General features: G+C 37.3%; 4 protein-coding genes and 2 pseudogenes across 5 annotated transcripts; 3 read left to right on the forward strand and 3 right to left on the reverse strand.

Moving 5' to 3' along the window:
- Positions 1–80: 80 nt before the first annotated feature.
- LOC145227676 (uncharacterized) lies at positions 81–2,162 on the reverse strand (annotated as a pseudogene). The gene has a single exon (XR_013859949.1). The product of XR_013859949.1 is annotated as an uncharacterized LOC145227676 (transcript).
- A 2,114-nt stretch (positions 2,163–4,276) lies between these two features.
- On the forward strand, positions 4,277–5,507 carry LOC145227684 (uncharacterized). The gene has a single exon (XM_080092569.1). It carries the CDS (start codon positions 4,358–4,360, stop codon positions 5,090–5,092), a length of 735 nt encoding a protein of 244 aa, XP_079948695.1. The 5' UTR covers positions 4,277–4,357; the 3' UTR covers positions 5,093–5,507.
- Positions 5,508–6,382: 875 nt separating this feature from the next.
- Positions 6,383–9,002, reverse strand: LOC145227686 (pfs47 receptor-like; annotated as a pseudogene).
- A 2,950-nt stretch (positions 9,003–11,952) lies between these two features.
- LOC145227687 (uncharacterized) lies at positions 11,953–13,126 on the forward strand. The gene has a single exon (XM_080092572.1). It carries the CDS (start codon positions 11,953–11,955, stop codon positions 12,520–12,522), a length of 570 nt encoding a protein of 189 aa, XP_079948698.1. The 3' UTR covers positions 12,523–13,126.
- Positions 13,127–13,165: 39 nt separating this feature from the next.
- Positions 13,166–14,463, forward strand: LOC145227685 (natterin-4-like). The gene has a single exon (XM_080092571.1). The coding sequence runs from the start codon at positions 13,166–13,168 to the stop codon at positions 13,871–13,873; it is 708 nt and encodes a 235-aa protein (XP_079948697.1). The 3' UTR covers positions 13,874–14,463.
- LOC145227681 (cilia- and flagella-associated protein 298-like) lies at positions 14,309–15,834 on the reverse strand. Its single transcript, XM_080092566.1, has 7 exons — positions 15,773–15,834; positions 15,540–15,704; positions 15,310–15,415; positions 15,122–15,251; positions 14,900–15,050; positions 14,590–14,825; positions 14,309–14,533 (listed from the first exon to the last, which is right to left on the reverse strand). The coding sequence occupies exons 2-7, from the start codon at positions 15,676–15,678 to the stop codon at positions 14,414–14,416; spliced, it is 882 nt and encodes a 293-aa protein (XP_079948692.1). The 5' UTR covers positions 15,679–15,704; positions 15,773–15,834; the 3' UTR covers positions 14,309–14,413.
- Positions 15,835–15,967: the final 133 nt, after the last annotated feature.

Here is a 15,967-nt window from a genome sequence, read left to right on the forward strand (position 1 = left end):
ATTTGCAGCAGTTTCTTTCAGAGAATTAGTTAGTTCTTGCATTCACACTTCTTTGTCTAAAATATGACTACCCTGATTCACTAGACATAAAAGGAACATTGATTGTTACAGCAGTAATAGATGGGATGATTGTTCATGTGGCAAACAAAACGTAAAACTTCAAAACCACATATTGTCTAAATTTTCACAAAGTTACAGGCAAAAAATCTGCCTCATGAAAAGTTAATTAAATCACATTTACATTATTCATGGTCTAAAATTAAGGTTTGAACCTCTTTTGAAAATTATTGTTAACCAAGTCGAAAACAAAAGAACTGGTAGTAAAAGACTCTCAGAATAATAATTTTAGGTTTGTTACTTAACACGGAAAAGTAGGCACTGGGTCTTATTCTGAACATGGTTATCATATTTTAAAATATGTGTGTCCATTTCAAGAAATAGTGTATGTTTGTTTCTTATTATTTATACATAGTTCAACTTCCAAAGAGCGAGGATCCTTTGGGTGTTTATGGCAATCTATTGAACCAACAAGCTGATCCCCTTGCTGAACTTGCAAAGGTTCCTTCAGAAAAAACACTGTCTGTTTCCAATGTGTAGATTTACACCATGGAGCTGTACTGAATGAAATTGGTGTTTGCAAACCGTTCTCAAATTTAACATCAAAGTAACCAACAATTGTGGAAAACACACCACTTTTTGTAATCTTAAACACAAAATTTGCCTGATAGTCCAGATTTTTTGCAGAAACAGTGTGCATGTTAAACTCAACAACATCCACTGGGTCCGAAATAATAGATGATGGGTTAACAACATGTACAGAAGCCTCTGTAAGACTTTTACTTTTCAAACTCTCCATCTTAAACCCATACACATTGTTCCAGAAAACCATCTGGGATTGCCATAGACTTTCGTCATGCACTGCAGCCAAACTAATGCTGCATCGGTCAGGCAATATTAAACCATCTGGATTTAGCCACTTGTTGGCGGCAAAGAGTACCGAGTCCAGCATAGCCTCGTATAAAAGAAAGTAACCCATCCATTCTGAAATTATTATGTCAACGTTTGCTGGAATATCTACCTCCTCAACAAACCCTTTTAAAACAGTAATTTTGTCCTCCATGTGGTTTTCTCTCACGATATCCATGGCATGGTATGCAATATCGGACATGTCAACAGCATACACATGCTTTGCACCAGACTTTACAGCAAACATGGAAAGAATACCAGTCCCACACCCAACATCCAATACAACTTTGTCTTTAAAACTCGCAGAATTCATAAGAATCGCATCTTTGTAAGCATTAGTTCTCACATGATCCTGTAGCATTTCCGCATGTATATCGTGGTGAGAGTAGGAACCAAAATATCCAGAATCTTCAAAGTCTTCTTCTTCCACTTGCTGCATCCGGCATGCTGATACAGGCCTGTACATTTCACCAGTCAAAATACAATCTTTCATGAAAGTTTTCATCTCATTCATTCGTGAAACAGCTTCAGACAAGTGCACCTGAAGCTGGGAGTTTTTACCTTGCATTTCAGTTACCATCTTTCTGAGAACTAAAGGGTCTGTTTCTTTGTCCATATTAAAAGAACTCTTTTCTGTGTCGACTGGGGTTAGCAATGAAGATTCAAAAACACCACTTTCTTCTCTCTCAACATCATCCTCATCTTCTGTATCAATCATGAATTGCAGTAATGGGTCATCTTGTATCACAGGCTTGAGATAACAATCTGTTTCCCAAGCCTCTCTGTGGTGAGTTAAATCTTCAATAGATGGTGGTTTTTTGTCTCCGAAATGGGTTCGAAGATAGTTAATAAGTTTCACATAACCAAAAAAATCTAAACCGAATTCGTTATGCACAAGGTTCCATATGTCAAAACTGTACTCATTTTTTAGACTATTGAAGTATTTCTCGGCAGATGGGAACAATTTGCCGGTAAAAATGCACTTTACTTGTTGCCCACAATTTTCTTGGCTTTCTTCGTCGCTCCAGTCGTTGTCCGAATCACTTTCGTTTGTTTCCAAATCTGGGACATCACGAAAACCAACGGCAGTGCTCATCCCTATATATTGCACTGAAAACAACAAAATTTACACAAATAAGTTTTGTTTTGCTTTTCTGTTTTCACGCGGCACATGCCCTGCAAATTTCCCACGACTATAAACTACATCACTTGAGGCGGTAAAGGCAAGTTATTTTTTGTTTTCTGCAATATAGGGATTTATGGGCCGGAAGTCGGCCAAATGGTCCAGCGTGTCTTACCCATACACAGTCATCAAAATACTTTGATCGAAATTTGTCCTCGAGGGCGTCCTGTATTTTCGTTACTAAAGTTGTCGATGTAACACAGAGTGCACATTTGTTTTTTGTTTGTTTTTCATATCACTGACGTCGCCTCTTTTAACGTTAATGTTATGCCGCCTTGTGTATTGTACATATCACTGTATGACCTAGTGCACTATTTATAATATTTTATATCACCCATAAATTTGCTGTGATTTTTGTTTTTGTTTTTCACTTTGTAATCTACACACCCACAATGCTTGTTCTTTAAATGTAATAACGTCTTGAGCTCTTGGGTTAGATATTGCATATATTGTGGAACTGGTCACCTGCTGCTGTTTCTGTTTCTTGTTACAGGGAAATTTCATCCTTAAAGCGTCCGTTGAACAACCCTCAGTGACTTCACGTGCTGTCAATCGACTCCTATGCTGTGCCTTGTTTTTTTTGTGTGTATTTGTTTTTTTAGGCTTATTTTGTTTTGTTATCTATTGTTGTTTTTTATTTATTTATTTATTTATCCTTTGAACTATTACAATAACGATAATTATCTTTAATTCCATTTAATGTGAATATTTCAAACAAATTCTCTAATTAACAATTCAATAATAGTCCTAATCTAGGATTTAAATTTTTATCATCGTTGTGTGTGTTCTTCCTTCCGGCGCTTGAAACTATCCGACAGGGTTTCTTTCGGTGGTTTCTTTTCCTGTCGAACCCCACCCTCTTTCCTAACACGGGTGGTTAGTTTATAGGGCCCCCTCGACTGGTCCCACCAACGTTCCCTCCCCAGTCGTGTTAACCATCACTGCGCCAACCTCACTTTCTTGTGAGCCCCAGTCACATAACGCTTTATAATACGGTGTAGCTGCAGCGCGTTTTGGTATCATCCACCAATTGTGCCCTTTACTGTTTTGCGCTTAATAACGTTTTAACGTTGCGCAGCTATTTCCGGCTTGGTGATTGTTTTTAGTGCTATTGTGTCGCTATGTTTTCTTTCACCAAGCGAAATAAACTCAACTCAACTCAAGCCCGGAAAAAATGAGGTTTTATACGCAATCTACGCATAAAACGCATAAAACACATGAAAATGTTGACGGTTAGGGCTATTAGGGCAAGGATGAGGGTCTGTACTCACACTAACAAAGATAATTCAATTAAAGATACCCTTAAGGAACCAATAATCTTACAAGTGTTGACATACTATACCATATGGTGTTTGGTACACTTCCAGCGCATGTGACAATGTTAGCACAAAAGGGAGTATCAGAGATTGATTTACAACATTAATGCAATTACAAATCCTCCCTCTTAACCCTAATGGCCCTGACTGTGAACATTTTCATATGATTCATACGTTTTATAAGGCAGATTGTGTGATTTGGAGCAGTCCTTTCACACGATTCCGCTTACTGTTTGTTGTTGTTTGTTTTTTAATTTTTATCCTCGGTGGGCGGGCAACGCCTGAATGCGTTATGCTCACAATGAGTCCGCCGTCGAACTAGCTGTTTTATTGCAAGTCCGTTAAATCCTTTTTCATTTGATATTTTCGGTTTAGGCGCTGCATGGTGACTTCAATTTACTTCAACCCATTGGTAACCACTGGGTTGGAGTAAACCACTGGGTTCGAGCAAGTTTCTTGCTCAGGAAAGCACAAGCGACCGAGATAAGATTAAAACCCACAACGTTGCTAACACGAGGTGGTTACGATAGAGGATTTGTAGACAAGTTATCCATACAATGACAACAGACGCTAACTGGATGAAACTTATAAAGTCTGCGAAGTTTAATGTATATCAGACACGAAACCTGATACAAAAAATCGGTACCATTTAGCAACGACGGGGTTCAGAGCGTCAAGTGGCACGTCAATCTCGTTTGAGACATGACGCTTAGCTCGGCAGCACAGACAAAAAGTCTGAACCACTAAGTGTTATAGATACTGCAAGTCTAGCACAAAAAACATGTCGTCAAGTTCCGCATTTTAAAAAAATGCAACAAGACTAGAGAGAGCGAATGCTCAGTTCAAATCAATAGTTGATTACAAACCTAGCATTAAACACGGTTCTGGCGCTATGTCTTTCTTGTTGGAGAAGAATCGTAGACAAACAATCATGCCAACCAATTTAACTAAGCTTACAACAATTCCAGCGCTGGATTTTCCTGTGATGCCGAGTCCTGTGTCGTGGAAAGAAATGTCCAACAATTCCGAAGTACTTCCCAAAAATGCGTTTGAAGCTTGTGTTTCTACGGAAACTGGTGAAACAGAGTATGTAATCAAGGCAAAAATTGAGGGACAAACAGTCACAGGATATACAACTGCATCGGCCCGTGGTGAAGGATACATACCTTATGATCGTAGAGAAAATGTTGTGAAGGAATTTGAGATTTTGGTTGCTGATTCAAATTGCTTATATTGGATAGAAAGCAGTGGATGCCAACAAATTCCCAAATATGCTGTGCACGGTGGACTTGACAGAGGAGAAAACCAGTTTATTGGTCGAACATGTACACCAATTCAAAATGCAAGAACCAGGGCAGGTGATATACTGCCAGCAGGCAATCTTAAAGGGAAAAAGAGGATCGGAAAAATTCACAGGTCACATGGGTGTTTGTATGTCCCACACAGCGGAAAAGAATACATTTTTAGTCAGTATGAAGTTCTTTGCCATAAGATTTCTCCGGGCGACTTGGTCTTTATTTGCAAGTGGAATATAATTGAGTATTTCCGAAAACGTAACTTGGATAAGAAGGCGATAAGCAAGCTACCATTACCAGAAATACTAAAGCAGTATCTTTTGCATCATTAACAACAAAACAAGTTTAGATTGAAGAATTTTCATTCAATGCAGTTCAATACATAAAAGTCAATGCCAATCTGTGCCTATTCAATGCATGCATTGTACACATACTTGTAATCGTTTATTGCTTTGCTTACACGCTTTTGATGTTTTTGACCAGCTAAAAACAAGTTCGCATACCACAAAAGAATGCGTAAAATGCAGTTCCTGGACAGGAGAGGCAGGGTTGCCACTGTTTGCTGACAGGCGGTCACATATCGCCTGTCAATGACAGGGTGGTGGTAATTCTGCCAGCAAAAAGTCATCCCGACTCAATTATTACAGCAAAATGCAATTTACTAACACCACCTTTTGGGCAAATGCCAATATTGATTCAATACAAAAGTTCAATACATTTTTTTATAACCAAGCAAGCAGGGTTAAATCACATCCTATTCAGAAAGTTAGTACAATCTACATTTAGTGAGATAAATGACTGCGCTAAAAGTTACGACCAGAGCATAAAAAGAATGTGAACATGAGGTGTTGCCGGATAATGTTGATTGTAAATTATGTTCTGCATCATTTGTCACCCGCGCAAGGTTTTTCACCCGGAGAATGCAGCGAATTACAAATTGCTTGCTAGTCAGATGTCAAAAATAGTCGGCCCGTTTATAAACAAAAGAAAAAAGCTGAAAAGTGCAAAGAAGTCCTTACCAGAAACCGGTGTTTAATATTCAAATTTGTCCACTTCGTTAAGTGATGACGTTAAAGCGCCCACAGATGTTTCAACTGATTTCAATACAACCCTTCATAGTGCTTGCAAGTCGTCCGACAGATTACAGAAACGTCATTCGACGAAAAAGTGTGAAGTAAACAATCAAACACAGGGTATAATTACAGAACATTACCGAGACATGAAAGTGGCGAATTGATGACTGAATAACCTACTTTACCGCTATAACTTTTGCAAAGACAGTGCTAATTCTGTGCAAAACCTTAGAGCAAATCCCCTAAAAACGTCTGAAACAATACAGTCAATTCTATTCGCTACTTCGACGCCTTTGGTTATATAAGTTCCGAAAAAACGCAATGTGGCCATTTATTTACTCGTCACAGGGTTTCTGCAACTTCTGATAAGTCATTGAACATTCAACAAGTAATTTTTCGACATTGAACTTTGCATTATTTATCAAGAGCCTTTATTGCATTTTGCTGTAGCCTATTTGTCGAGTCGGGTTCACTTTTTTGAAAACGGAATAATGAAATAGATAGAAAGAAAGATAATGCAGCGAATTTAAGGAAAATAAAGAGCTCGGATAGTTTTTGAAAATTGTATTGAACTTGGCGTATTTCATTAACATTGGCATTTGGCGAAAAGGTGGTGTTCGTAAGTTGCGTTTTTCTGCAATAATCGAGTATGGTTCACTTTTTATGAAGCAGATAATCAAATAGATGAAAGCAAAAGATAATATTGCGAATCTAGGAAAAATAAAGGGATCGGTTAGTTTTCAAAAGATTTATTGAACTTTGCGTGTGTCATCAATATTAGCATTTGCAAAGCCTTTCGAGCGTTTTTTTTTTTTTTTTTCTTTTTTCCTTTCTGTTCTGACAAAATGACTACTGTCAACCTGCACTGACAGGTGATATGGGACAGCCTGTCAGCAAATAGTCACAACTCCGTCTATTAGCTATCTACACATTCTTTTGTTGTACGAACATTTTTTTAGCTTGTAATAAACATCGAAAGCATGTAAGCAAAGCAATAAACAATTGCAGGTATGAGAACATAATAACAATGCTGGAACAGATTGTCTTCTCACTTACGTTGCATTTTCTAAAAACCTCTTATTGCCATCTGCAAAATTATATTGCATCCGAAAATCCTATGACAAAGAACTTCATACTGGCTGAAAACATATTCGTTTCCATTGTATGGCACATACATACACTCATGTGACCTGTGAATTTTTCCGATCCGTTTTTCCCCTTTATAATTGCCTACTGGAAACATATCACCACCACTGGTTCTTGCAATTTGGTATGGTATACATGTTCGACCAATAAACTGTTTTTCACCTCTATCAAGTCCACCTTGCACAGCATTACTGGGAACTTGTTGGTGTCCACTGCTTTCTATCCAACATAAGCTATTTGAATCAGCAACCAAAATCTCAAATTCCTCCACAACATGTTCTCGGCAGCCATAAGGTATGTATCCTATTCCACAGGCCGATGCAGTCGTAAATCCAGTGACGGTTTGTCTATCATGTTTTGCCTTGATCACATATCCTGTTTCACCAGTTTCTAAAACACAAGCTTTAAATGCATTAGTGGGTATAGTACTTGGACACTTTTTCCCATAAAACAGGACTCGGTATTACAGGAAAATCCATTGCTGACATTGTTGTAAGCATATTTTCATTGGTTTGCATATTTCTTCTTCGGTTCTTCGCAAATAAGAAAGAAATTGCGTCAAAGCTGTGTATAATGTTAGGTTTAGTTTTAATCAACTGTCGTTCGAACTGAGCGTCCGCTCTCTTGTCTAGTTGCAAATGTTCAAAATGAGGAACAGACTTGCAATATCCAGAACACGGTGTGGTTCCGACTTTTATGTTCTGTTCGTTGCTGAGATAAGAGTCGTATTTACTTGCACTAGGGTTTACATATTTGATGATACACAATCCCTGACAAATTAATCTCAGTTGCGTTAACCTTTTTTACGATCCAAACACTTCTGTTACGAAATAACTGTAGGAAATTAAAGAGGGCTAATGTACCCCATGTTTAAATTAGCTTTTATCTGTAAATTTGCAGATTCGCTAAGCCATTTTTTTACACTGCAACAAGAGGGTAAAACAATAACAAAGTTGACATTTTAGCACGAAACAAATTCTCGTGAAATTTTTGCCGGCGTATTTTTTTAGTACGCGTTTTGTGTGCAAGCACCACCGTCACAATACATATCATGACGTCATTAACAGCTAAGACTGATGGTCGTGCACTGTCAAGCTCGATTTAGGCATCAAGTTGGATATCTTCACCTTAATTAATCTTCAAACAAAAACAAGCAAACACTTGGCGGCCGAGATTCTTGTTGATAATTCAAATATCTATTTTCGGATAAATCGCAATGGATTACAACCAATTCGTTGTTGTTCGAAATGTGTGGTTCATGGAGGAAAAAACACCTCGATTGTAACATGCGTTGCCGACCCCTATTGGAAGTAACCAGGGCAGGTGATTTACTGTCAGAAAGCAATTCTGAAGAGGAAAAATGGATCGGAAAAGTTCGCAGGTCACATGGATGTTTATATGTGCCCTATGGTGGAAAAGAATATGTTTTCAGTCAGCATGAAGTTCTTTGCCGTAATTTTTCTCCAGCTGACTTGGCTTCTGTTTGTAGATGGAATATAGTTAAGTATCTTCGAGAGCGTAACTCATATAAGAATGCAATAAGCAAGCTACCACTACCAGAAAATCTAAAGCTGTATATTGCATCATTCTAAACATACATCAGTTTATGAATACACTGTTGCTGCCAGGCATAACGTATCAACAAAATTTTCAGCTCTTCCGGCAGTTTTTTTATTTTACTGTGCCAACGTTTCGATGTCCCATACGAAACACCTTCATCAGGGTAATGACACACATTGCAAACACAAGTTATTATAAAGCGAAAAGGGCGGCGAAACACACACAAAAAAGGCGGTAGAAAAAACGCAATGCGCACCAATGGTCGTGTGATAACACCTGGCTCAATGGTGCAAAAGCGACCGATAAGTTATCGGCATTAGAACGTCCGTTTTAACGTTCATCGTGTTGGTGTGAGAATGTATGTTCCACGACTCCAGGAAACCTCGCTTGTGAAAATCGGTTTCTCTCGCTAACACCTGGGCAGCAGAGAAGTTTATGGTGTGACCGAGGACAGTAGCATGTTGCGCTACATGAAAGATGCTAAAAAATCGGCATTAAAAAATTATGCAATATACAGCTTTAGATTTACTTGTGTTTGCAATGTGTGTCATTACCCTGATGAAGGTGTTTCGTATGGGACATCGAAACGTTGGCACAGTAAAATAAAAAACTGCCGGAAGAGCTGAAAATTTTGTTGATACATCAGTTTAGTTTATGAATAATTGTTCAGTGCAATTATGTGTGTTAGTTATTGCCAATTTAATGCAACACTGTTATTTTGTACTTATACTTGTGTTTGTTTATCACTTTGGTTATAATTATATGCATATTTTGTATTTGACCAGATTAAAAAAATTGTACAGCAAATAAAATAACTACTTTAGACAGAAGAACAAATGACTAATGAACATAATTTCATAGAGACAATTTTGTTTCTACTTTCATCAATACACAAAGGTTCTATGCTTCGTTTTCACGATCCAAAGTGCAAAAGACTATTTTAACATGTGTTATTTGTACTCCACATTTAAAAGGGTAAAAACAGGTAATCAATGAGTTTCTGGAAAACTTTATGTTCGACGTGGTTATAATATGTGATCGTGCTAAACAACATTGCTTATTGTAATTGTCGAGTCTACTCTGGCGTGAAACGCGGCTTTGAAAGTTAGATTGCATGACATATATATGAATACTATATTAGATGAGAATTTGTTTGTGTTTTTTTTATTACCCTGAAAGCTGCACACAAAAAACGTAAATACGCTACATCTTTATGTAATGTTTTCATACTCGACGCTGTGTACAAAGGTAACTGTTTTGTATGTTTTTGCGTGCACTGAAATTCCGACCTTTTAAGCGCTGCCTGGTATAATGCTCGTGCCGTTGTGAAGTTCGAATTTCTGAGCGACGATAGCAACAAGACTTCCTGAATAAGACCGATCTACTTCTCTCATTTTTCAATGCTAGCGAGTAGCGAGTATCAGGATTAGGGTTGCACAACCTTTGATCGGCCGTATGGCGACAGAGACGACTTTATGCGGCCGTGAACATGTGAACATAGTTATACCGATAAGAAAATAAAACATTGTTAAATAACTGTATTTCTACACTGCGCTAAAAAGATTTTGTGGGACTGGTAAGAGTATTACCAGCACAATAACCAAGGCGTCAAATTTTTTAAGTACGCTTTTTGTGTGCAAACAATGTAAAAAACAAGCACCACAATCGTCACAGTATATATACGATGACGTCATAAATACATAGCTGTAAACAATTAAGACGGGTGGTCGTGCACAATGTCCAGTGTTGAGCACGCCGTCATAGCGAAAAGGCTGTGCTAACATTAAAAACATGACGGCCATCTCCGCAGTTCTAACGCTTGCTAAAATGCGGAACTAGGCTAGAGAGCGCACGCCCAGTTCGATCGACAGCCTAGCAAACTAAACCTAGCAATATACACGTTAATGACGCTATGTATTTCTTATTTGCGAAGAATCGAAGACGAAGAAATGTGGAAACCAAATTCTCGAAACAATCGAGTCTCGATTCTCGAAAAAATAAATAAAAATTTCTCGAGAAAAATTACGTCACGTATCATAAACAACTTGCCCCTAGAGCGCACTGGACACATTAATTTCTTTTTTTTGCTCCCGAAACAGCGATTTTAACGTGCGTTGCCGCTAAACCTTCGCCTTTCCCAAAGTACATATAAAACACAAGTAGTCCAACCCATTGTTAAGCGATAGAGCCTCATGGACGCCATTTTGTGTCCAAAATGATACAGAGGGTATAGGGAAAAACACATAAATTGTCTGATTTTTACAAACTGGATTTTCCAAAAAGTTTTGCAACAAGCTGGACACCAAACTGTTATAGTAAACCATCAACACCTTACATTACAACAAATCCCCCTCAAAATGTCTAAAACACAATCAATTCCTTTGACAACTTCGACGCCTATGGTTGTATAATTAGGTCCCAAAAAATGCAATGCGACCAGTTTTTACTGGTCACAGGGTTTCTGCAAATTCTAAAAAGTCATTAAACATTTAACAATTAAGTAATTTTTAGACGTTGAACTTTGCGTATTTTATCTTTATTTGCATTTTTGCGTAAAATGTGATCTTGGTTAGGCTATATTGCATTTTGTTGTATTTATTGAGTCCGGTTTATTTTTATTTGAAAACGGAATATTAAAATAGATAAAAAAGATAATGTAGGGAATTCAAAGGAAATCAAATAATAGGCTCGGATAGTTTATTGAGCTTTGCGTAATTCGTCAAGGGCTACTTTCTCGTTCAAACTGAATGGGCCGATGTATTTCTCTCATTTCTCAATGCGAGCGAGTATCTGGATTAGGGGTGCACTAAAGTATATATAAAACTTTTATACAGACTTTGGGGTGCACAACCTTCGGCTGTAGCCTACGGCCGCTGAGACGACTTTATGCGGCAGGGAACATGTATACATAAATTTGCCGATAAGTAAATAAAACCTATTTGTAAATAATTATATTTCTACAATTCAAACGTCAAAAAATTTGTGGGACTGGTAATAGATTACCAGCCTAATAACCAAAGTGTCCTATTTTTTAGTACGCTTTTTGTGTGCAAACAATGTAAAAATACAAGCAACACCACCACCACCGTCGCAATATGTATAATGACGTCATAGACAGCTGAGACTGATGGTCGTGTATTGTTCAGCTCAATTTGAGCATCACGTTGGACATCTTCACCTTAATTAATCTTCAAACAAAAACAAGCAAACACTTGGCGGTTGTTGGTGAAACTGAGGATGTGCGATGCGACTGCAATAGCGTAAAGGTTGTGCTACTGCTACCATTAAAAACATGACCACCAGTTCCGCAGTTTTAACGCTTGCTTAAATGCGGAACTAGGCTCGAGAACACCCGCCCAGTTTCATCGACAGCCTAGCAAAGTAAACCTAGCAATATACACGTTATTGACGCAATGTCTTTCCCATTTGCGAAGATTCGAAGACGAAAAAATATGCAAGGCAATAAAACTAAGCCTACATCAATGCCAGCGTTGGATTTTCCTTTGATACAAAGTTCTTTTTTATGGGAAGAAATGTCCAACAACTGTGAAGTACCCAATGATGCGTTTAAGGCTTGTGTTCTAGAAACAGGTGAACAAGGATATGTTGTGGTCAAGGTGAAAATTGAAGGACAAGTTGTCACAGGATACACAACTGCCTCTACCTGTGGTGAAGGTTACTCACCTATTGCTAATAGAGAATATTATATAGGGGGACTTGTGATTTATGTTGATGATTCAAATATCTTTTTCTCGATATGGCGCCGTAGATACCATCAAATTCCCAAGTATTTTTTGGAAAGTTTGCGTGAAAGAGCAGAACGTCGATATATTGGTGAAGGATGTTTATTTGGTCCAGGAACTCAAATGGCAAGAACCAGGGCAAGTGATTTCCTGTCATCGGGCAATTCTGAAGGGGAAAAATGGATCGGAAAAATTCACAGGTCATATGGGTGTTTATATGTGTCCTATGGTGGAAAATAATATGTTTTCAGTCAGTATGAAGTCCTTTGCCGGAAGGTTTACCCTGCTGACTTGGCCTTCATTTGCAGATGGAATATAATTAAGTATTTCCAAGACCATCACTTAGATAAGAATGCGATAAGCAAGTTACCACTACCGGAAAATTTAAAGCTGTACTTGCATCATTCTAAACATACATCAGTTTAGTTTATGAATATTTGTTCAGTGCAATTATGTGTGTTAGTTACTGCTAATTTAATGCAACACTGTTATATTGTATTTCTACTTGTATTTGTTTATCACTTTGGTTATAATTACTTGCTTGGGATATTTTGACCACATAAAAAAGTTTGTACAGCCAACAAAATAAGTACTAGACAGAAGAACATGACTAATGAACATATTTTTTTCATGGAGACAATTTTTCCCTCACTTTCATCAATACACAAGTGTTCCGTGCGTTTTCACTGTCCAAAGTGCAAAAGTCCATTTGAACATGTGAAATTTTTACTCAATATTAAAAAGTTTATGTTGACTTTATGTTTGTTGCTCATGTTATTTGTGTACTATGGATATGGATAGAGCATAAGCTTATTACTTGTCTTTTTACACTGTACATTTTGCAGACTATGCTGATTAGATAGTATATACAAATATAGCTGTAATGGCGCATAGAAGAAGAATTTGCTGTATCCGACCACCACAAAGCACAGAGTTGGAATTTCCTGTGATACTCAGTCCTGTTTCATGGACCAAAATACCTAAAAGATGTGAAGAACTTCCAACAAATGCCTTCAAAGCTTGTAAACTAGAAACCGGTGAAACAGGTTACATTGCAAAAGCAGAAATTGGGGGTCAGAAGGTAACTGGCTATACAACAGCTTTGTCTCATGGCAAAGGGTACATGCCATATGGAACATCAGAACATGTTGTAGAGGGGATCATGGTTCTGGCTGCAGATGCAAATAACTTACATTGGTTGAGAAGCAGTGGTTATCAAGTTCCCAAGTATGCTGTGCATGGTGGATATGACAGAAGTGAACAACAGTTTATTGGAAGATCATGTACACCTATACAAAATGCAAAAACATGGCAAGGTGACCTGTTGCCAGCAGGAAATCTTGAGGGGGAACAGAGAATTGGAAAAATTCACAGGTCACATGGGTGTTTGTATGTCCCACACAGTGGAAAAGAATACATTTTTAGTCAGTATGAAGTTCTTTGCCATAAGATTTCCCCTGGTGATTTGGCCTCCATTTGTAGATGGAATATAATTAAGACTTTAAAAAACTTAAATCTCAACAAAGAGGTTGTTAGCACATTGCCTCTACCAGAATCTTTAAAGGTTCATATTTTGTCAACCTGGAAATAAATTGTGATACCCTTCCAGCCATGGAATTATTTTTTATTGCATTTTTTAATTTCAGGTTTATGATTTCTATCTTTTATGTTTTCTTGTAAATTTACACAGTGGTGGAATTAAATTTATTTGGCAGCCGGTTCTATCACAAAAGTCATATTTTTCAGGCGGTTCTGTTACAAAAAGTCCATTGACAGTAACTAGTGATGCTGACCGGTGCGCTAATCTCATTAAATTTTGTGAGACGGTTTTATAGAACCGGCTGAATCCCACCACTGAATTTACACATATTCACATGTGTAGTTGTCTGTATACATATGCTATAATAATTTTAGATTTGTTTTATATTTAGCAGTGCAATTTGACGTCATCATAAACTTTGATGATAAAATAATACTGTTTTCAGTGGTAATTTTGCTACAGTTTTCAATCAAGTGAAAATACACATTTTACAAAGTTTAAATTTATTGCAAAACATATAACAAACTTTTACACAGTGGACATTATTTAAAACTCTTGGGATGTTTTGAACTTGGCTCTTCCATGTGTGCATTACATTTTCTTTCCTGGTCGCCAGCTTATATTGTTTAATCCCTGAAACTGCCTCTTCAGCATGTTGTTGTCTGCCCATTGGGAATCTAAGTGTGAGTCGTCATCCATGGTGTCAAGTTTCTACAAAAAGTTTTAAGTTGTAGTATAAAAACATTTCAACAAATCTTAAATGCCACCTTTAGCTCTTCTTGTCTTCGGTAGGCTTGCAACATCATCTGTTTCTTTTGATCTTCTGTAACAACAGGTTCTCTGCCAGGTGGCCCAGTTCCCTTTTTCTGGAGCTTTACAACAACTTTGGTCTTTTCATTTTTGCCAATGTAGTCACACAACCTTTTGTCATTTGACATTTCTTTGCCAGCCCACCACAATACACCTTGTCCTTCTGGAATCACTTGGAGGCTGGCTTGTGTTCCTGCACATTTAACCACAAAAAATTTATAAAAACATGCAGTTTTAGTAATATGTTTTTTATATATTATACTGTACCAGATAAATCTTCAGCATTTTCAAACTCCATTCTTATTGGATCATGGGGTGGCAGACCCATTGGATACACAATAGTAACTGCTCCCTTTAAAATGTCCAATGTGTCCTTAATAATTTCCTTTGTCATGACAACATTGACTTGAACTTGTTTCTGCCATGAAGTCACCAAAAATCAACACATATTGAAACTTTTCTCTTTATAAATGGGTTTAAAATATAAACCTTGTTAATATTGGCTTTTGCCTCGTCAACTGTTTTAGTGATAACCTGTCCCATTTGTAAACTTGGTGCCTGTCCATTTCTTCGCCCAATATCATCTTTGCAAAAAGTTGGTCCTCCACTTGGTATACATCTGCATTGCAAACAAACAAATAAGTATCAATCAACTTTATGGCATACTTTTACCGTACTTCTCTGCCCATTCATCTCTCAACTTGAGTTCGACAATTTGTTCGTCAGTTAGGCCTTGCATATTTGGAGGAAGCAATATACCATGTTTGGCCAAACATTGCATTTCTTTAATGTAAAAATAAAATTTAAGTAAATAACTGCCACAAACTTTTAAAATTTAGCATCATGCAATAACATGCCATTTTTAGTACCAACCCTTTATGCAGTTACGTGAATCACAACAGTTTACCTGAACATATTCTTTCAATCTTGAGTCTTCCATTATACAGAGTCAACAGCTCAGTAAGCAATTCATTTAAAGGAATTTGCGCAGTTGTATCAAACAAAAACTGGCTCTCTTCGCCATGTTTAACATGCAAACGCACCATAATGTATCTTGTGTTAAATTTGTTACCTGAAGTCAAATCATATCAATATAACTTTTATTAAATTGACCCCAAAAACTGCCAGTACACAGATTACCAATAAAAAAGACTTTAAATGCAGATATTCATTAATGTTAAGAGGAAGATTTCAATAATAGAGTCCATTTTTCCGACAGATTGGAAACCTAAGTAAATTAAGATTCACTTTTTAACAGGTTATAAAAAATATTTTGATTGCCGTAATTTCCGCAACTCGTCCTTCAATCAAGAAAATTTCAGTTTAATTCGCTTA

This window comes from Phallusia mammillata, chromosome 5 (assembly GCF_965637545.1).
Source record: "Phallusia mammillata chromosome 5, kaPhaMamm4.hap1.1, whole genome shotgun sequence".
Taxonomy (NCBI): Eukaryota; Metazoa; Chordata; class Ascidiacea; order Phlebobranchia; family Ascidiidae; genus Phallusia; species Phallusia mammillata.